Source organism: Serinus canaria, chromosome 3 (genome assembly GCF_022539315.1).
Source record: "Serinus canaria isolate serCan28SL12 chromosome 3, serCan2020, whole genome shotgun sequence".
Taxonomy (NCBI): Eukaryota; Metazoa; Chordata; class Aves; order Passeriformes; family Fringillidae; genus Serinus; species Serinus canaria.
The window spans coordinates 52,494,877-52,515,952 of NC_066316.1; the positions used below are offsets into that span (position 1 = coordinate 52,494,877).

The window sequence follows — 21,076 nt, forward strand, 5'->3', positions numbered from 1 at the left end:
ATACTGTAAAGGTGTGCTATGATGACAGAGAGATGAGGTGAGTCTTCAGTATGCTGTCCCACCCGTGGTGTGCTGTGCTCCCTGCCAGGGCAAATCATGAGCACTTGTTTTCAGCTTCTGTGAAAAATTCCCATTAAGAGAAACATAAAAGCATTGAAGGGTTACTGATAGAGTGATAGCCTTTTTTTTAAACCTGTGTGGGTAGGGATATGCCTTGATTCTTTTAGCAAGACTTAGCATATAAAATAGCCCATGCCCTGTGTTTCTGAAACCTTTGGTTTAAATGTAATTCTTGTTTTAAATTCTATTTATTTCAGCTCAATTATGTTACTGCTGCAGAAATCTGTGCTCCACTCCGTCCCCGAGTACTTCACAGGAGGCCTCAAAGGCATGGAGAAAGCTGTGGAGCAGGAGAAACTATTTGAAAAAACAAATTTGAGAAACCCACCCTGAACTAACAAACAAACAAAACAAAACCCCTCAAGAACAACAAACAAACAAAACCCTATTGAGGCAGTCCTTCAAGATTTGCTTGTGTCTGGGCAAGCAAAGTTAATGAATGGGTTCTCAGTCCAGCCAAGTCGGAGCACTATGGTTCTTAAATTTGACCTGAGCCAATATAATCCTTTGATTTTGGAGACCTGACTCGTATTTTCTGAAAATTTAAGTTTGGCTATAGAGTTGGCTATACTGCTTTTAGACTGGGGACTTGAAATCTTGGTAGACCTTTCCAAGATTGTTACAGATCTGGTGTTTCTCTTCATGTGAAAAACAGCTGCAGTATAGCCTGAAAAATGTCAGTCTAAAGCTGTCCAGAGCGTGCTTGCTGAATAAGCCTAGAAATTTGGCTGGAATGAACTGGCTAGGAAGACAACAAGAAAACAGCCTGTAACCACTGGAGCAAGGATTCCTGAGGAGTTGCCTGCTCCTTATTGACCACAAATCTTGTGAAGATTAAGGTGTTGTATCACAAGTTCATTTTGTTAAGCTGGTCCCAGCTGGTGTCTCACTTTTTGGGAGAATTTCTCATTCACTTGATATGTTCACTGGTTGAATGGCAGCAACTCTATGTCTGTGAAACACTGCTACCTTACCAGTTGAGTGCAAACGTCTCTGCAGGCTTATAAGTGACAAAGCCATCCCAGAATAAAAAAAGGCACCTTTTCTCCCTTGCCCTCTTTTATGCTGGTTTTTTGGTTTTGGGTTTTTTTTTGGCTTGGTGGGTTGTTTTTTTTTTTTTTTTGTTTTGTTTTTTTTTGGGGGGTTTGTTTGGGGGTTTTTGTTTTGTTTGGTTTGGTTTTTTGGTGTGGCTTTTGGAGGGTTTTGGGGTTTTGTTTTGTTTTGGTTGGGTTTTTGGGTTGTTTTTATTTTTTTTTCCTAAAAATACCTGGTGAGTTCGAGAACACTTTGTGTCATCACAAGACTGAGTGGAGCAGGATCCAAAAGCACATTGATTGTAAGCAGATTCCTGCCATTTGTTGCTTTTTGGATCTTACAGTAGCAATGGCTTTTTCACATATTCTTTGGAGGATTTTCTTGGACCTGCACAATCACAGTGCCAGAGGTACTGCCTGGGAAATGGGCCTAGCTAGCAAGGAATGAATCAGCCCATCTCCCATATGGCAGCTAAGAAAGGTCTTTTGAAGTGCCTTCACCTGACTTGAAAGCTGCAGAACGAGGGCTTTGTCTCCTTCCAGGTTTGCTGTGGGTCTGTTAAAAGGCCTTGAACATACTTGGTTTTTTGTTTGTTTTCATAAGAATTTCCTGGCATTCTACCATGCCTTATGGCATGCCCTTGGCTTTCTTTTTTTGGATGTGAAACAAGTTTATTCACAGCAAAGCAAATGTGAAGGTGTCAGTGTGTAGTAACAGAAGATATACACCCACTATTTCCTGCAGCGCTTGGGATGCATCTGCAACTAGTGAATGACACCTTGAAATACAATATGAGGGATCTGCAGTGCTGAGCCTGGCTCTTCTTGGAACCCTTGCTTGGATGTTGCTAGACTGGGAGACCTTCTTCCACAATTCTTTACACAATACAATGTTGAGCAGACTAGCTGAGTCCAGTTTCCACCACCTTAACTTTCTGCAGCATTTTATAATTAAGAAAGGAAGGAAGTTTATGGATATAGGCATAATGCTTAATTGTCAAAAAGGACAGGGAGGGGCATAATGCCTTGCTAGAGCATTGTCTTCTGTCTGGAGGAGGACCATGGCTGCTTATAAAATCACAGGAATGCTTCCCTGGTGTAAAACTATGTAATTATATGAAATTAGGGTTAGATTTGGTTCTCCATGGTCCTGAAGTGGAACTTTAATCTGTGAGTCTTACCCCCTTGAGCCTGCAGTTAGAGGCGTGGATCTCCCAGTCTTGGAAGCAACTCTAATTGAGGCCAAAATGCCATTGCTTTCAAGTAGACATCAAAAATCACAGAGCAATCTAGACTGAAAAGGACTCTGGAGGTCTCTAGTGTAACCCTCTTGCCTAAGCCAGGACAAATTCAAAGATAGATTAGATTGGTCAGGGCCTTCTCCTGCCAGCTTTTGAAAATCTCCAGGGATGGAGATGCTTGAAATAGCCTTGAAAATCCCAGAAATCATCATGCCACTGCTAATTAATGTCCTGAGATATCTGCTGGAAATACACAGAGCACAGACATGGAGACCCATCAGTGTGACTGAAAAGATGAAAAAATCACAGAGCCCAAGTGTATATGTACTATTTGTCCTGATGCTGCGAGAGAACAATTAATAGAAGTTCCCTGAGACCTGTTTCAACTTGCTGCAGTGATGTGATCAGAGAGAATTAGCAAATACTGTGTCAGTATTGTATCACTTTGTCTGCCATCCTGCTGATGGTGTCTCTGCTGCTCTTCAAGGGTGCTGGGCTCAGTGCACCAGAAATAAATAGGCCTGGTCCCAACAGGGAAATACTCAGCTTTAAAAAATTATAATGTGCCAACCTGGGAGTTTGACAGATGAGAGACACAGAAGGAAAAATAAATACAGGAGCTAAACTTGAGTTCTGATGGTGACATCAATATTTTTTTAATAAGGGTAGTTAATAATGATACATAAACATTAATAGAAAAGAAAGGAGATCCTGTCACTCATATCTTCAACCCAAATTATTAAGCTTCCTTTTCTGTGTAGCAACAGCTTCCTCTTGACTCCAGTTCTGAGTTTGTGGGGTTGGGCAGGACTGGAAAGTTTCGGTTCTCAAGACCCTAATTTCTCCAACACTAGTGAAAAACCAGAACTTATTAATCATGGTTTCCAGCTAAAATTTACTTCACCCTCTGACTCTCAGCACCATTTTCCCTAGGTTGCCTTTCCTCCATGTTCCACACAAGATTTGTTTTTCAGTGTGCCTGTTCTTGGGGCTGCATTCTTGCCTTTTGCCACCATGTGCTTTCAGAGAGAGTGACTAGAAAAAATTATGAAAGGGCCATAAAGTACCTTAGAGAGAGGAGTACACTGAATTTTAAACTATCATTCATTAGATTATCAAATGGAAAATCAATTGTTGGTGACCTTCCTATTTAAGCTCAAATAGACTGTGTGCTGCTATCCTGCTCCAGTTCCTTCTTACTTCTTCCTGCCTTGAACAGTGCTCTCTCGCTCCATGTTTTCACCTCAGGAAGCTCTGCCTCCTTATTTTGCATCTTCCTGTATTGAGAGCAATGCAACTGCACTAAACGTGCAGAGTAAGAAACAAGACAGATCTGCTTCTGTTGCTCCTTCACTGTAGTCTTGGTGTTTTTTCATCTTGATATAAGTTGCCCTTTATAACATCTTTGGGAGGCTGATCAGTATCTGCCCATGCTTAATTTGAGATGAACTGCACAGTCTGAAAATTGCATTGGGTAGGAGGCCTTTTGGAAAAAGCAGATCCAGATGTTGAACTTCCTGACTACAAGTCTCTGGTCTTTATCTCAAAATCATCCTCCTGATGACCTGTGGAGAAATAGTGGCTGCTCTGCTCTTTCTCACACCCAAGGACTTCTCATATGCCATGGTTTCTGTAGCTCACAAGATGGGTGTGCATCTGCATCTCTGTATTGTATCATGTAACATTGTGTATGCCTCAGAATGCAGCCCTGCAAAGTTGTTGAATGATACTGTGGTTGCTTTCTCACCTGGTCACCAGTTGTGCTTAAGAAATATGGTAGGGGAATCACAGGCACAGCTGCACAGGTACACTTGCTAAATCTTCATGGTGGAGAGACTTGCATGGCCCAAGACCGTGCAGCAAGCATGAAAAATCCCTAATCTGTGTTGTAAAAGTATCTTCTTTGATCACCTGACTTGGAAACTGCTTGGATTTGGCTCTAATTTTTTTTTTTTAAATACAGTTTTATAGTTTATAGCATAACCTGTGGGATACGGAAGGTGCAGGGCTTGAGCATGAACTGTTGCATTTGTTAAGGAAGTTGGTGGGAGGTTTGTGGGTTGTAGGAAGGAAGAGTATTGAGCAGCCGTTGGATCAGTTCTGTAAATAGACTTGCTGGCTGAAGAGCATGTTTTGTTTAGAAAGTGTGAAACCCTTCATAGAAACCTTTTCATATTATTACCTAGCAGAGGAAGCAGAGTTTAACAGTCTGCCATGTTTAGAATTTGTGAGCCATTTGTTCAGACTTTTGTGCTGCCACCTCAGGTTAGAAACAGAAAATAATCTGTTTTTCTGTCCCTTTGTAGAAGAATATGTAGAACTTGGAATGGGTTTCACTCAGAAGTGAGATTTAAATTGATCTATTATCACAGTGAATGGTAAAGACTGATTAAAACAATAAAAGCAATGTATTTATAGAAAAAATATTATAAGATAATTAGCATTTCTGAATAACAGAGAGGCAGAGAAAGCAATTTTTTACCTAGCATCTCAGCTGTCCATATGAGGATTCCATCACTTCTCCAACAGTGGTTGCCCTTTTCCCATAGATCTTTTTCTCTATCATTGTCAGATTTTTTTATTTAAAAATTGTTCCCTCTTCTGAATTTTTAGCTTTCAGAAGATCCTCTGAAGTTTTCACTCTGTTCTGATGACACATGTGATAAGGACTGACTGCTAACAAAATTCAGAGAAAAATGTAACCAGAAAGCCTACCAAAGGTGGGTTTCCTCTTCCTGTAGTCAGAAATTGTCCTCCTGGAAATACACGATAGCCACACTAACTGTGGTCTGCCACATTGCTACCAGAGTAGCATCATGTTCTTGTTTGTTCAGAGTTCACCCCTGTGACAGCCAAGTGGCCTCACTGTAATAAAAAGTAATATTCTCTTCTCAGGTTAAGAGACCTGCCTGGGTACAATGGGAAGCTGAAATTGTCACTTGCAGTTTATGGAATAACCTGGAGGGGTGCAGCAGCAAACCACCTGGTCTCCTGTGATGGATCAGCACCAAAGCCTGAATAGTCAGTACAGAAATAAGAACTCCTATTCCCAGATAAAAAACAACACAGATGGGGGTTTTATCAGCTGTGATACTTCTTCAAGCTGTAATTGGAGACATTTCATAGTAATATTACAAGAGGAACCATACATAAAAACTGTGTGGAACTCCCTACAATATGGAACTGAGCTATGAAGCAGTAATTTTATTATTAGCTTTTAACATCAGTATTAGCTTTTCAACATTAAAGTATACCCCAAGCAGAATCCCTAAACTATCCATTTTGGCTTTAGTGTTAGAAGAAATTAGAGATCTAGTTCTAAGCAAAAGACTGAAGAGATACAATCCCATTACAAAAAAAGAAAAAACCAGATCTCAAAGTTCTTGGCTTTATTATAAGTGTCAGAATTGTGGACCACAGTCACATCCTACGGAGTGGTTCAGTTTCAAAAGCAACAGAGTTCTAGGTGATCAACAGGATGCTCTACATTCCCTAATGCTACCTGTCAATGCAGGGTATACAGTTTTGTCCATCCGTTACATGATGCCCAAAGAAGAATATTTCAAATCCCATTTCTTCCAACTGGATACAGTAGAAGAAATTCTGAAGAGCCAAATGCGCACACCCAAAAGGAAAAGCCAGCTGTCCATGTTGTAAAGAAGTAAATATGAAATACAAACAAGGGCAACAAGGTTGGTGTAATTCCATCCACTAATATTTTTGCCATGGGTTTTTACCAGCAAACATTACATCAGTGTGGCATTTTGTGCCTGGAGTACACAGGTGGTAATCATGGGAGGAAGAGACAGAAGAAAGATCTTACGTAGAGCAGTGGTTGTGTTCTGTGACTGTGTCCAGAGCAGAACCACTGGTTCTTTGGTTATGTTTAGGCAGCTATCACAGAAAATGACCATGGCAGTAACAATTATCTTGTGCAACATTGCTAAGTAGCTAGAAGTTGTTCTTCCTCAGGTGCGAATTCATTATCTCTTTAGTTTTCACAGTTCCCAGAAATAAGTGCCCTTCAGATAATAGCTCTGAGAAGAGGTCAGACAGCTGAGAAGGCTTCTCCCCCAAGACCTTGCTTGCAGAGGCAGAAAAAAAATTACTGACAATGCCTCTTCTCAGAGAATATGAACAAATTACTGAAAATATCCCTTACATTATAGTTGGTGCATTGCTTCCATGAAGCACAGGGGCAATGGCTTCTTTTGACTCATTATTTCATCTTAACCTAGTTCCAGATGTCCTTCCACCATAGCTGACAGCCCGTATTTCCATTCAACAAGAGATGTGCAGACTGCTTGCTGAAATCCCAAAAATTCAAGGACCTCTGGCCATGGAACATTCATCCTGAGGCTTTCCATGGTTACAGCTGTGGACTGAGGTCATCACCAGACTTCGTGAATTTTGTACTTTTTTTCTTGTAGCTTCCTGGGAATTTCCTTCTCTCATTCTGATTCTCTGTATTTACAGAGACTAAAACAAGGCGGAGCATGTGGGTGGGACTAAGTCTAGATGAGTTTTGATGGGACTTATTGCAATAACAACCAGTGCACGTAAGACAGGAAAATGTGGGAGTATTGGAAGGGATAAACAGAAACTGGCTGACTGAGTAGAGTGGGTCGAGGGATGGAGAGGAAATGAAACAGGGACTTTGAGAGCAAGTCAAAGGTTGGGGTTTGTTCAATTAAAAGAGAAATAGCTGGATGAAGTCAGGAATGGAGGCTGGGAATGGAGAGAGAATGAAAAAGAGGCAGAGATAAGGGGTAGGGATGGAAAAGATAAAGGTCTGAGTCAGAGTTTTCAATGATGGCATGGAGCCGAAAGCACCAAACTCTGGGGAGGGGGGTAAGTATGAGAGCCTAAGTTCAAGAAGACTTCTTTTGAAGGCTTAGAATGGTGCCTAAAATCCCAAATGTTACTATATCTCTGGTGGCAGTAAAAATGTCAGCCCTAGATTATAGAGAACTACATTCAAGGTATCTAAATGTATAATGTATGTGTGAGGTCAGAGTCTAAGCTTACATCACAGACAGAGAAGACTTTAGGAAAGCATTTTACAACCTAAGTATCAGGAATTGTAACCACTTTTGATGCCTTAGGAAATTCCTATGGTCCTAAGATATCCAATGACTTGAAGGGACACCTTATTTCAGACAACTCTGTTCTATCTGCACTCAATTCAGTTCCAAGAATCCAAAGAAATGGGACACAGAGAGCCTATGCCTCATTTTCTGCAGACTGTGCAGAAGATAAATCACAAGCTTATATAAATATAAGCCTTGCAAACAGATAAATAAATGTATGTGTCTACATTTGCAATCTGCACCTGAGTATTTGAATTCCTGCAGTCTGAATGTTTGTGAAACCTGCAGGCATGATGTTTCTCTCAATCTTCACTAGTGTTTGGACATGGAGTTAATACTATCATCCCTTTTCTGTTAAGTTGCCATCCTAATTCAAGTGGCAGGGAACGAATTTGCAAATTCCTGGTGCACAACATGGAAAGAGGTACTCCATGAGGAACTGCTTTGGTCTTCTGTTTGTTATTTCAAATCCTAACAAGTGAGACATAGCTATATGTCCAAAACCTGGATGTCTGCTAGGCAAACTGTTCTGGGGAATGTCAAAATAAAATTTTCTCCTTTGCTGGACAACCTTTTTTCCTTACCCAGTGCAGGTTCCTATGGGGAAGAACAGAGTGCACCATGTGTTTGAAGACAACAGCAGGATGCGAACATAAGGGACTGAATTCAAGCTGCATAACCAGGCTTAATTCCAGCATTGCCTTACAAGGCAATGGTTTGGATTTCCTGCTTTAATATTGTTTTTTTCCCTCTTCCAGTCCTACCTCCAAATTCACATTTGGAGTGTCTTCATGAAATTTAATTAGAAAATTCTGTGTGTGAAGCAAGTGGTGCAATACTGTTGCAGTGAGGGAAGTTGGGACGCTCAATGTGAGAGTTCAGCAAGCTTCATTTATTGATTAGAGCATCAGACATTTAAGCACAACAAGTAATAAGCTCATGCATATTCTGTAAGCTAAGCAGTCTATTGGTTATTCTTACTTCTTCATGCCTTATAACTTACATCTCCTTTTTCTCATGCCTGTCTCTCAGCTACAGCATCTTGTTATCATACTACAGCTATACTCAAGGCCACAGCGTCCTCGCAGGTGCAGGGACTCAGATTAGCTGGGTCCGGTACTTTTCCAATTCTCAGCTATCCAGAGCATGTCTACATGGCCTTTGTTGTGTAACTAGCTCTCCACACAATACTGATGATGGAGAAACTTGTGAAGAGTGGGAGGCTGGTTGTCATCATTCAGCTCTTCTACCAAAATCCATCTCCAGTTGACCCAGTTGTAAATGGGTGTTTGATCCTTCTGGCTGAGGAGTCAAAGGCAGCTTTGGCACAGCACTTGTAAAACAGATAATCCACTTGTTGGATATAGACCTTACTCTTTGAGTCCCAGATAGTCGGCCTGGATCCTAGGATGTGGTAGGGTGGACTGGTAACATGATGAAATGGTTTTCTGCATCAAAGGCAGATAAGTAAGTGCTAAAGCAAAGTTCTCTACTTCCTGTGTCATTCTTGTCTTTTGAGGTCTATTATCTGCCTGTAGAGAAGAAAAATCACTTCTGTGGAGAGACATGACATGAAAATAATGCTGACTAAACAGTCAAATCTGAAGGGATGAAGGAAGTCAAAAGTTATCTGTCAGTGAGGAGGGAAGTATCTTTTGGGGTCTGTTTGCATTCAGATTTTCTTTAATCATGGTGTTCCCTGGACTGCAAGAGCAGGATGAGGAGGACTGGGCCACTCTATACAACTCCTTCACCTTAGCCCTTTTTTGTTTACAATTTGTAGAGCTTCTCTCTCTTCTTTTTCTTCCACCAATTGAAGGTGATCTTTTCCAAACGGTCCTTCTTATCCAGGAGATGGAAGATTTAGACTTTTCTATACTGAATATTTAAGCCCAGGTAAACTTTCTGAGTGGGATTGTCATAAATGCCTTAGGACATCTTAGACCTAAAGAGAGACTTTCCTCATCTCTGGTGAAGTGACTGTGCTTATTCACCCTGGGTTTTCTGGTATGGTTACAGAGCAGGAATCTTCTTGGGAGACTTAGTCTTCTCACAGTGAAAAAAGAATGAGTCACTTAAGAAAGAAGGATCTGTATTGGGCTTTGATTACATTTCAAGGTTTGTGTTTCTGTGGCTTCTGAGCCTTTTCACTGCACATGGACTATCTCTTCATAATTGTTGTGCCACATGGGTAAGATACCTGTGTTTTTTACACAAGAAAAACATAATTCCACTTTACACAGAAGAAGAGGCAATAGGCAAAAATTGAAATACAATCAAATTCCATCTGAATTCAAGGAGACACTTTTTCTCTCTGAGTCTGGTCAAACACAGGAATAGATTGCCCAGAGATATTGCAGAGCCTCCATCTGTGGAAATATTCAAAAGTTGTCAAGACACAATCCTGTGCAACCTGTTTTATCTGACCCTGCTTGGGCAGTAGGATTGGACAGGAGGATCTCAAGCCTCACTGATTCTGTGACCCAGGAGATGCAGATTCTAGAAAAAGGTAAACACCTTTAGCATCAGAGCCCTCTCATTCAGCTTGCTTGGAAGCAGAGTGCCACTGTTCAGGTGGCTGAGAGAAGTGATGTTTTCTCTAGTTGCAGCCTACCAATATGGTCCTTCTCATCATTTCTTTTATCAGGTCAGGCAGCCACCTCCCCTCTTCTCTGTGTCCTGGGAGCACCTACACCTGGAAAACATAATTCCTGAGAAGATGGTGTGCTATTTTTAATGTGTTTCACTTTTGGAGCAGTATCACCTCTTTACAGCTTAGCTGCTGTTACATGGTAGTATAAGTTGTTTTCCTGTCAGAGAGGGATTTGTAGCCTGCAGCCTCTTACAACAATAGCAGTGATACTGCTGGTCATTTACTTTGTTTCCTGCTACTAAGCTATGCTGCATCATTCAAGCAGACCTGCAGTACCTGTAGAAAAGTAGGTACAGTACAAGTAGGGCCTGGATATTTTAAAATCAAACAATGGACACTTAAACATTCACCCAGAAAAATGTTTTATTGTAGTGAAGTTACACAGGAGAAAAATATCTCCCTGCTTCTGGTTTAAGGCTATGCTGACCCATAAAAGCACATTGCACTTCCAGTCATTTTTACAAGTTTATAAGGACACCACCTACTATTTTCTTTTTTATCCTTTTTTTTTCCAATTAACTATAACTATTTAAAGCTGGAATCCAGAATATTTCCTTGTAGGAGTTTTTGTTTGTTTTTTTCTTTTTTCTTTCTTGCTTTCTTTCTTTTCCTTTCTTTTCCTTTCTTTTCCTTTCTTTGCCTGTCCAGTTTATTTAGTCTAAAAGCACCTCAGGACACATGAGGGTTGCTTCATACTTTCCCATAATGACCTCATATGGCTCTAACCCCAGGCTCAGTGTACAACACTATGCTGCATAGTGGTCAGATCATTGTTATCACCAGCAAGCAGGAAGATGGAATGGCAGCAGGTACAGGGGGTTAATGGAAGAGTGCTGAAGTGACCTAGATTACAAAATACTTCTTCCCCCATCAAGGTGACTGCCAGCTCACATTTAATGCAAAAAATCAGCAAAGCACTGCATTAGCCTGGCACACATACACACAGGAAAACTGGTACAGGGTCTGTGACCATACAGAAAACAAGTAGAAGGTGAGACAGGTTTTGGACCTGCCAACCTTGTAATTGTCATTTGAGGAAAACAAATATAACACTGTTTATCATCTGCTAACTACTCTTCCCACACAACATGTTATGTACAGCATACTATCTTACATATTTACATAATGATACACAGGTCTTCACCAGCAACAACTCTTTTGGTGAAAGGATGTGACATGTCAAGCTGACTGACACTTCTGAAAAAAAAGTTCATACAGAGCTAGCTTATTCTTTGTCCCTTAAAAGTGAAATCCTACAAATGATTAGCAAGATATCTATTTTTACAATATTTACTTTATACAGTGCAAAGAGGAAGGACAGGCTTTTTAAACATAGGACTCCTTAGCATACTGGATCTGCTCCACCTCAAAAACCGGCTGGCTGCACCTCCGAGCCACATATTCGAGTTTGTTCTTTTGACAGGACTCAGACATGGCTCTCATCCGGTAGACTCCTGGGGTCACGGGTAAATTCACACGGGAGTTTACTCCTACAGTAATGCTGAAGGTTTCAGTTTCCATGTCAGAATCCTTTGTTGCAGAAACTCTGGCACGGCGTGGATCCCTCAGATCCATATATGCCGTGTCCTGTGCACTGTGGCTGCATGGATAAGGCAGCAAAACATCCTGGTTTGATGCCGCTAATCTCAGAGTCTGAACCGTGAGATTTTGGGAGGGAGCTTTAGCGGCCAGGCAGTTTTTAACAGCCTCTTCATAAGAGGGTGGTCTTCTAGGGTTTTTCTGGTCTACCTCTCTGAACACTTCATCAACAGACCTGAGACGGGGCCTTTGCTGATACTCCACAGGCAATTGTTTGTCATCATTACAGCTGCCCTCCTGGACAATTCTACAGGAGAACTGATCTTCTTTCTTTGTGAAACTGTCCCTCTGAAAAAACATGGGTTTTCCAGGCCCCCAGCTCTGGGTTTTTATTAATGTTTTCCTGCGGTTTGCAAAAGAGAATGACATGGAATGTTTTTTGATCTCTCTGCTAGGTGTACTGCCGTCTTCGGTGGCCTTGGTGGAAAAGGACTGAGGCCTATTTAAAAAGGTTTTTTTGGGACTAGAGGGGGAAACTACAGGGGAGCTGGTGAAAACTGAGCCATCAGAGCTCTCCAGGGAGCAACTGGAGGATGTTTTGGGGAGAGAATCGGTTGATAATTGTGAAGGTAAGCCTGCAAGACGTTCCTCCAGTGCCTCCATCCATAGCAGTTTCTGCTGAACTGGAAAATTGTCCTCACTTTTGTTTAGCCTTTGTTTCCTTATTGTGTCATCAAGGCAGTTCTGGAAGGACAGGTCTGACTCTGAGTACCTCCTGTCCATTGTGCTGATGTCATTTTTGAAATTAGTCAGGGAAGGGACAGAGATGTTTGTTGGACATTTTCTGCTCACAGCAGCACTCCTCCCTTTGGCCTGCTCCATTTCAGGGGTACAGGGGCTGCCTTCTGCTTCAGGATCTGGGCTGTCATAGGCAGAGTCATTCTGATGAGCTGCACAAAGTTGTTCTGTGGGAGAAAGAAGACATTAGTTTTCACTGACCAGCTGAGGATGAAAGAAAACAACACAGAGAGAGTTCAGAAGAGAGCTTCAACAATCTTGAACTCTCTGTGTTTCCACAGATATATTCACATATCAAATTCAATAATGTGGCCCAGCAGCCCAAGTTGGTGACATCCCCAGTCCCTTCTCATACCTGTGGAGCTGTCTGTGTGCTCTGGTGACTCCTCAGCCAAGGCACAGGCAGGGAAGGCAATGTCCCCCTCAAATATTTCCAAGCAGTTGTTTATGAGGAACTCCACCAGCACTGTCACCTGCACACAGAAAACAGCCCATTTCAGTCAAGACAGATTGAAGATTCTTTCCTCACCCTGCCTGCTATCTTTGTAGGAAGGACAGCACAGAGCAGGTGGGCTTCTGCCAAAATCCTGGCTTAAAGCCCAAGGGTGAATCCACCATGGAGGATAAGGCCTGATGCTGCAGACAAATGGATCTGCCCCAATACAGACAAAACACCATCAGCCACAGCTTTGGCCTCGCTGCCCGAGGGCCCAGGGGTGACAATGGCCACAGGTGCCCCTTGCCCTCCGCATGCAAAGTCTGCAGGAGCTGTGCTGTGACTTTTGGGGCTGCAGGGCAGCTGCTGCTTTTGCTCACCACCACTAAGGCCCAGGGGTGCTGTTCTGCTCAGCTGCTGCAATGGCAGTGGGATGGATCCCTGTGGATGGCTCTCAACTGCCCCAAGGGAGCAGCCGCTCAGTGAGTTCAGCGCACCTTGTCATTCATCTCCTTCTGCACTTCCAGCGGGAGCGTGCTCTCCGTGCCTGGGCTCAGCATATTTGGGCCAATGCAGATGGCCAGGTTGCTGGAGTCCATCCTGTTGGTCTCAGCATTTTGGCTGATGTGGTGGAGCAGAGAGAGCAAGAGCTTGAGCAAGACGAGGTTTGGCCTCGGCAGCTTGTCAGCCACCCTGCGTGAGCACAAACAAAATGTCACGTTAGCTGATGGTGCAGTGGCCTCTGCTTCTTGATTTGAGCAAGTCTCAATTAAACTTGAGCAACACCAGTTCCTCCAGAAAGGGGCATGTGTGTGCTCTCTGTATCTTTCAGAAATCCCCATCTGCAGCTGAGTGTGGGGTTAATTATGAGACCTTGAATTACAAGGTCTTGACTGAAGGGCAGCATCGCAGAAGCCCATGTCCTGGAATGGACAGAATGATGCCAAGAGATGTCACCGGAGGCTTCCCTACACCCGTGCTTGTGCTGTGGGGCTTTCAAAGCACTCCCAGTCAGCCCCCACACCTACTGTTCCTGAAGAGCAAAACATGGTGGTTGTCTCCATGTGCCCAACCTCACCCCCAGCAGATGTAGAGGCTCTGTGTCAGTGCCTGTCCCACAGCACTGTGACTGTATTATCTGAGGCACTGCAGCCTCTGCCCTGTTCCTGCATTGGTGGTTTCATAGAGCAATCTGAAGTAACTTCAGGAAGTGCTGCTGCTGCTGGAGCCTTCTAAACCAAGCCCCATGGAGCAATAGCAAGCTGATACAAATGACAGGCTTTTAAGTGTGACTTTCGATTTCAAAAGACACTATTGGCCTCTACCAGCTGCTCCATTACATTGGCAATGGTTGCAAAATTTCCTAGTTGAAAAACTTACTCTTTCAATTCTTCAATTTTTTCTTGCTTGCTTGGCTTCTCTAGAGCTTGCATCCATTTCTCATAGAGATCAGCTGATAGAAGTTTGGAGGGAATATTTCGGAGAAAGTCCTGCAAGGCCAAGAGATTTAGATGAAGTTTTGACACTATCCCTGAGCACAGAGAGAGTATTACTGTCACCTGGGCTCTAGCAGGATGACTTGAGCTACCTGACCATCAGCACTGAAAGAGCAGTACAATGCACAAGTGCACTTGCACTTGTGTAGTAACAGGATCCAGCTTTCAGTTGCTTTTCCTTCACTCACAATTCTCACTATTGCTCCCTGGGAGGATGATGAGCAAGAGGACAAAGTGAGTTTCCTCAGGAAATCAGCAGCCCAACAAGTAGGACTGACAATCAGATAGAAAAGTGACTGTCCTAAACTTGAAGAATTCAGTCTGGCTTAGTTCTGGCTTTAGCCAAGAGTCCCACCTAGATCAGCTTGGAGCACTGGATTGGGCCTGTGCATATTAGCAATGTACTCCCTCCAGTTTAGCTCAGAATTACTCACCTTCAAAACCACTGCCAGCAGGTGCACAGATTTGCTTTTCAGATCAACATTCCCGCCTTTGTTTAGGTCCTCCTTCAACTCCTTTCGTGCTTTCTCATTGGCAGTTTTTCTGAATATCCCTTCAGTAGAAGGTCCTTTCATATACAATATGGTTAGGAGATCCTGCAGGGAAAAATCAGACAGGAATGGAAGAACGGTTACGTGGATGAAGGAAGTTAGCAGGTGAACATTTCTTTAGAAATGGAAGAAAAATTGTCTGGAGGTACACTGTACTCTGATTAGTCAGTATCTAGTTCTTGCTCCAAGTACATTACATGGGAAGTGGTCTTGATTTTCCTTTAATCCACCTTTGTTTTGATCTGACAAATTCTACTGACTTCAGTGGAGTCATCCTTGCTTACTTTTTTAGAAGGAAGCAAGGGATGGCTTAAATCTTAGTTCACATCCCCTCTCTCACAAGCCAGGCAAAGATTACTTAGTAGAGACAAATACATGTCTATTGGGAAAGCCAATTCAGTGGAAGAACTATTACAAGACCATTTTTATTCAGAAGTTATTGTTTAGGTATTTTTTTGTGACAGTCCATAGCTGAGCACTTGTTTTTCATGGAAATACTGAAATCCTTGGAAGTTTATGCTGCTGAAAGATTTATTTAAATTACTTATTTAAAATCACAGATTATTATATTAAGAAGCAGATCTTTTATTCCTAGTCCTGGGCTCTCTACACTCCAAGTTACTTCCAGTGAAAGCTGGGTGAGTTGGACAAAACCATCAGACCTGATTCTTTCTACATCTGGGATGGGTCCTAAGCTTATCAGGGGGTGTGTGTTGGGAAACACCAGAATCATCTCCTGGATGATGCAGGAGAAGTACTGGGTATCTTGCCTCACACTTAAGTCAGAGCTATCACAGAATCATAGAATGGTTTGGGCTGAAAGGGACCTTAAAGACCATCTCCTTCCAACCCCCTGCCATAGGCAGGGACACCTTTCACGAGACCCACTTGCTCCAAGTCCCATCCAACCTTGCCTGGAACACTTCTAGGAATGGGGCAGCCACAGCTTCTCTGGGTGACCTCATTACCCTCACAGCCAAGAATTTCTTCCCAATGTCCAATCTAACCCTGCTCTCTGTCAGTTTGAAGCCATTTCCCCCTTGTCCTGACACTTCAGGCCTTTGTAAACAGTTCCACTATAATGGTACCTCCTTACCTGGACTGGCTGGGGCAGTGCGTCATCTTCCCCACAGATAAGTGCCAGAGGATGGCCAAACAGAGTGATTTTGGCACCCAAGTCTAGCTGTCCTGAGGAATTTCTTTTGGTAAGGCTTTGTCTCAGAGTAAATGACTGCGATATTACCTTCTTTCTTTTCTTTGTTCCATCTGCTGTAAGTAAAAGGAAAAAAAAAAGGTCAATTTAAAATTAAAAAACCAAAAAACAGAGCACTATGTGGTCTTTCATCTGTGTGCAGTGCGGAGATGTATGTTGAAACAAACCAAACTGGGGGAAACTGAAAGACAACTAAGTGGTTACTAGGGAAACAACGGCCTAAACTGTAAAACTGTGGCCATACCCCTAAGGCCACCACCTTTCCTGTTTTGGGTTGGGTGTTTTTTACATTCTAGTCACTGTTTCTTCTTAGAGAGTGAGAACATACAAGGCACAGAACATTTATAGAGATTTTTGATATTGCAGTAGTTTCTCTGATAACTCTGAGGCAGATATACCGCTTCAGCAGCTGGCAATGACAACAATTTTCACTACATGGTCTGGTTGTGCCCCTGCCTTAGGGCAAAAGTAGAAGTAGGGGTTCCTAGTTTTTGACCTCTTTCACAGCCTGAAAGGAAAACATGTGGCTCCAGCTCTGCCAGCTCTGCAGCCAGCTCTAATGACAATGCTCCTAGAGCTAGTGGTTGCCCCCCAGCCAGTGGAACATGATACTTGCTCCAGAGGATGGGAGCATCAGAGTAAGTGCTCACTGGCTTCACGATTAGAAATCTCTTAGCATGGGTTTTGCATCTGCTTCATAAAGAGGAGGGCCAGGAATTTTAAGAGGATAGTTGTATTGGGGCGGGGTGTGCCTTTTTTCCCCTTTCATGAACAGTGAGAGAAGGAACCTTTTGTGAAAAAGATTTCTAAAGGATTTGCCTTATGCAAATTTGCAATAAATGTCATGCCTTCTACTCCAAAATGAAGTTGTCTTACCCAGATGAGAAATTCTCACGACCTCTCTTTGTAATTTAGCAGAAGCTCTTGGTAGGTAGGGGTTAAAAAAATTTGAGAAAGTCACCTAACATTGTAGTGTAATTTAAAATATTAGCTTCTGATACTCCTGAAAACTGGTCTGATATGATTGTCTGCTCCAAATCTGACCCTGCCCTGTTAATGGTCTGCTCTGGGTTGTTTACAGCTGCTGAGGTTTTGCATGGTGAGAAAAAACAAGTGCTGGTGCTGCTGCCAAGAGGTTTATTTGCTCTGGTGTGCAACATCTGGTACACTACTCAGTACTCACTTGCAGTGCCACACCTCAAAGGCGATGCTTAAGTGAGAAAGAAACACATTTACTTCCCATTGCTACCAGGGAACACAATGAATCCTGGCTCTGAGGACCAGGGAATGGGAATACAAGACCTCTGGCACTCAGCACTCTGCCACTGAGCATATAGGAAAGAAGTAATTTGCAAATGAGTGACGCTCCAGGGCTTAAGCCCTCTCCTGGATGGGAACTGTGGCTTGCTCTCCAGGAGGGGGAGCAGGCAGTTTCGGGTGGTTTTGCACAAGTGCCAGCTTGCAAGCATTATATAAGAAGGCAGCTCCTCAATTTGTTTTTGAAACTCACCGTTGGAAAGGCAGAGTCTGTCTTCAGTATCTGCTGGGACTGACAGAGGACATTTCTTGGCATCAGCCTGCAAAAAGTATGCTAGGTTACAGAGCTGCCACAGTAGTGAGAGCCACCAGCAAGTTGGTGCAGCTCCTCAGAAATCTGGGGAGGATCTGGGGAATAACCAGACAAGCCCAACACCGGCTAAAGAGGTGCCTCAGCCCAGGACTGACACTGCCTCACTGCCTGGTAGTGGGGTTTGGGTTAAACTGCAGCCAGACACCTCAGTCTTGCCGGCAGGTCACAACCCTGAGCTCTTTCAAGCTGCACTTTTGATCCAGAGAAGCCATAGCTGGACACAGCCTCCTTTTTTGTGTCCTCCCCGGCACTGGAAATTTCCTCCCAAACTCCTCTGGTGAGCCTTGATGGCTTTGAAGCCTGCAGGATCCCTGAGCAAAGCTCCTGGTGAGCCAGGAGAATGCACAGACTGCCCACAGAAATGCCCTGCTCCCTCTACTCAGTGTGGCACAGAGCTGCCTTTGAAGAGCTCTGCCCACTCCTGGGTGAGGGTAGGCAGCCAGCAGCTACTGGAGGAGTCACCCCACTTTCCTAATATATCTCACACCAGTACACAAGAAGGATCCAGGAAAATGTAAGGGCTGCTTACCTCTGTCTGGCACTCAATCAGACTCTCCATGTTCCCAGCATTTAATGTCTTTGACTAGGCAAGAAAAAAAAGACACCGTGTGAGTAACTGAATCCTACTGTTTGGAAATCAGAGCTTTTCAAAGTCACTATGTTGACAGAGCTGAAATAATTTAGATACTCACAGTATTACAGCTGCTTAACACTTTCATTAGGAGTTTGATTGGAGGAGCTCTGGACAATCTGGTTTCCTTCAGTCCTTTTGTTTGCCTGTTTGTTGAACAGGGAATGGACAAAGAGTCTTGTAAAACTGCACCCTTCTTGGCTTTCTCCTCTGCAAGCCAATCTAGCATGTATGATCCTGAACCATCAAGATCTCCCACACAAGGAAACTATAAAGCCCTTCTCCAGAAGGGCATGCAGCCCTGCTGCCCTATCTGCCTCCTGATTCAAACAAAATAAAAACATCTTTCCATTTTTAATCCATGTAAAAAGTGAGCAAGTGGTGACAGCTATGTATGGTCATTAATCTGCGCACCCGAGGCTGAGCAACTCCGTCAGCTCTGCCCATGAGCTATGCTTAGTGGGTACACCTCTCCCCCATGTACTTTTTTGTACATCTTTGTGCAGCTGCATCTGAAGCTCTCCACTGATTTCAACCATGATGCCACAGATTTTTTCAAAGGCAGTACTTACCCAAGAAGTGAATCCAGCCAGAGCTCCTTCACCTCCCGTGAACTGCAGAGGAAAGGAGAAACAGCATCACTCCCCACTGCTACTAATCCTTTGGACAGAGGCAGGCGACTAAACAGTGCATACCACGTGTGCTGCCTTATATATGCAGAAGGGGCAGGTGGAAATTCACAGGCAGGAAGAAGCATCATGGGGCAGGACCGAGACACTACCAAATTTCTGGCTTCCTCTTTCCTTTTAGAGGAGATGCTTTTCTGGGTTTTCCCCCTCTTAAAGAAAAAAAAATAAACTCTGGTAGCTGTTATGGATGGAAAAGATGAGACACTTGCCAGGTAAAGGTTCCAGCTATCATCACCAGTATGAGGTGAGATGTGCAGAGGGGGCTGCAGTGTGGGCAGCTTCTCTTTACCATTAAAGGGCAGTGGGTACAGTCTGTCCTTTGCTCAGAGACATTAGATTTGGCAGTTTAGAAACGCACTGCCAGATCAAGCTACACTAAGAACAGTGAAAACAGCAGGGCAGTGCAATAGACAAGATTCAGAGAAATGTTTCTTTATAATTTTTTAAAAGCTAATTGCAACAGTTTACTGTCTACAAGCAGATGTAGACACACATTTTGTCAGTACTAAGTAGTTCTTGAGAATCTACGTACTGGACATCTATAGACAAAGTGGTGTTATGAAGTAATTTAGTAATGTATGACAATATGTAATTAAAAAGTCTTGTTAAAAATAAATCTCAATAAGATATGTTTGTGTGCACATATTAAAACTTGATTCAATTGAAGAGATAAAAAAAATCTAGGAAAAATCTACCTCTGCTTGACCTGTATCATTCTGTTGCTGACTGCACCCCAACTTGGGCATATCAGGAATACAGCACTCACTCTACCAGGCCATTATGAAAATTCATTAAGATTTGATGTTAAATATATTATATTATTTCTATTGATTTATTGACTGGGGCAAATTACAACCCTGTTCTGGGTGCCAGTCTACTGATCTTGTGAAAAGGAGGAGTTAAGGCTGAGAGTCAGGGTTGGGAATTCTTCAGTGTGCTATCCACCTATTCTTAGGTGGATAGCACACTTGTGAAACGGTGGCCTTTCTGCTGCTTCCCCTGTGGATGCTCTGTTTCACATGTGCACAGGATGGGGCTGTCTTAGCACAGCTCTTTGCAGATGCATGTAATGGCTACATCTGCTGCTGAATTCACCCTCAAAGGCGTTCTTTGTGTAACCACGTCAGACCCGGCCAGTGTAGTACTGACCCTGTTTCATGCAGCAAGGAAAAGGAACAGAAAGGTGATCTCCGTGCCTCTCACAGAAATCCAAAGCACAAAATTCACTTTTGGTTCAATAGAGGTGTCCAGAAGAGCAAATGGAGACTTGCTCTGTTTTTGTGGGAGGAGTTGCTGTAGGTCACCTTTTAAGTCCTCCTGAGGCCCATCATTTCCATTCTATTGTAGTGGCACTGGCCTGGTGACTTGTTTCAGGCTGAAACTTACAGCAATCTCAATCAATTAGTCTGCAGCCCTGTGCATTTAGCACTGATTTTTTACTCACTGCTCTAGCTGATTTTTTGGTAGTTATCAGTCCCATTACATTTGTAATTTCCCAACTAAATTCCATGGGCTGCTGCACATGCTTGCAGAAATATTGTCATTTTACATCACTGTCTCCTGAGAATTTCTTTTGAGGATCCTTGGCAGCTGCAGCACCACTGCTGATAGTTTCAGTGGGGTTCCTCAACAAGAAAGATCTATCTTTCATTACATCTGTTAAATGTATATCCAAACATACCTGTCTGTTAAACATCTCAGAGGGGACCTATGCAGTTCAATTCTGCCTTCCCCTCATTTTCAGCACTCTGCACAGGTGTATTTCTGAGCTCAGTTTGTTTCATGACTAAGACATGGGGTTGATATGGAAAATGTATGACTTGTGAAGAAAATGTGAGTTTAATGGGTGGTGCTTAGCCAGGCCAGAAGCTCAGATTACAGTTCTGGCACTGGCTGTACACAGAGCACGGGGCTTTGAGTTTCCCAGGGGATGATATGGTAATGGATGATGCATT

The 21,076-nt window shown here is 43.0% G+C and overlaps 1 protein-coding gene across 2 annotated transcripts; it reads right to left on the reverse strand.

The window, feature by feature from the left end:
- Positions 1-10,483: 10,483 nt before the first annotated feature.
- TAGAP (T cell activation RhoGTPase activating protein) lies at positions 10,484-19,142 on the reverse strand. 2 transcript variants are annotated; one of them, XM_030236432.2, is made up of 10 exons: positions 19,005-19,142; positions 18,494-18,578; positions 18,331-18,384; positions 17,682-17,748; positions 16,055-16,224; positions 14,842-15,003; positions 14,292-14,401; positions 13,409-13,604; positions 12,831-12,948; positions 10,484-12,642 (listed from the first exon to the last, which is right to left on the reverse strand). In XM_030236432.2, the coding sequence occupies exons 2-10, from the start codon at positions 18,518-18,520 to the stop codon at positions 11,465-11,467; spliced, it is 2,082 nt and encodes a 693-aa protein (XP_030092292.2). In that variant the 5' UTR covers positions 18,521-18,578; positions 19,005-19,142; the 3' UTR covers positions 10,484-11,464. The 2 variants fall into 2 exon arrangements, with proteins under 2 accessions (XP_030092292.2, XP_030092291.2); XM_030236431.2 differs by having other exon boundaries at positions 16,055-16,227.
- Between the last annotated feature and the right edge of the window lie 1,934 nt (positions 19,143-21,076).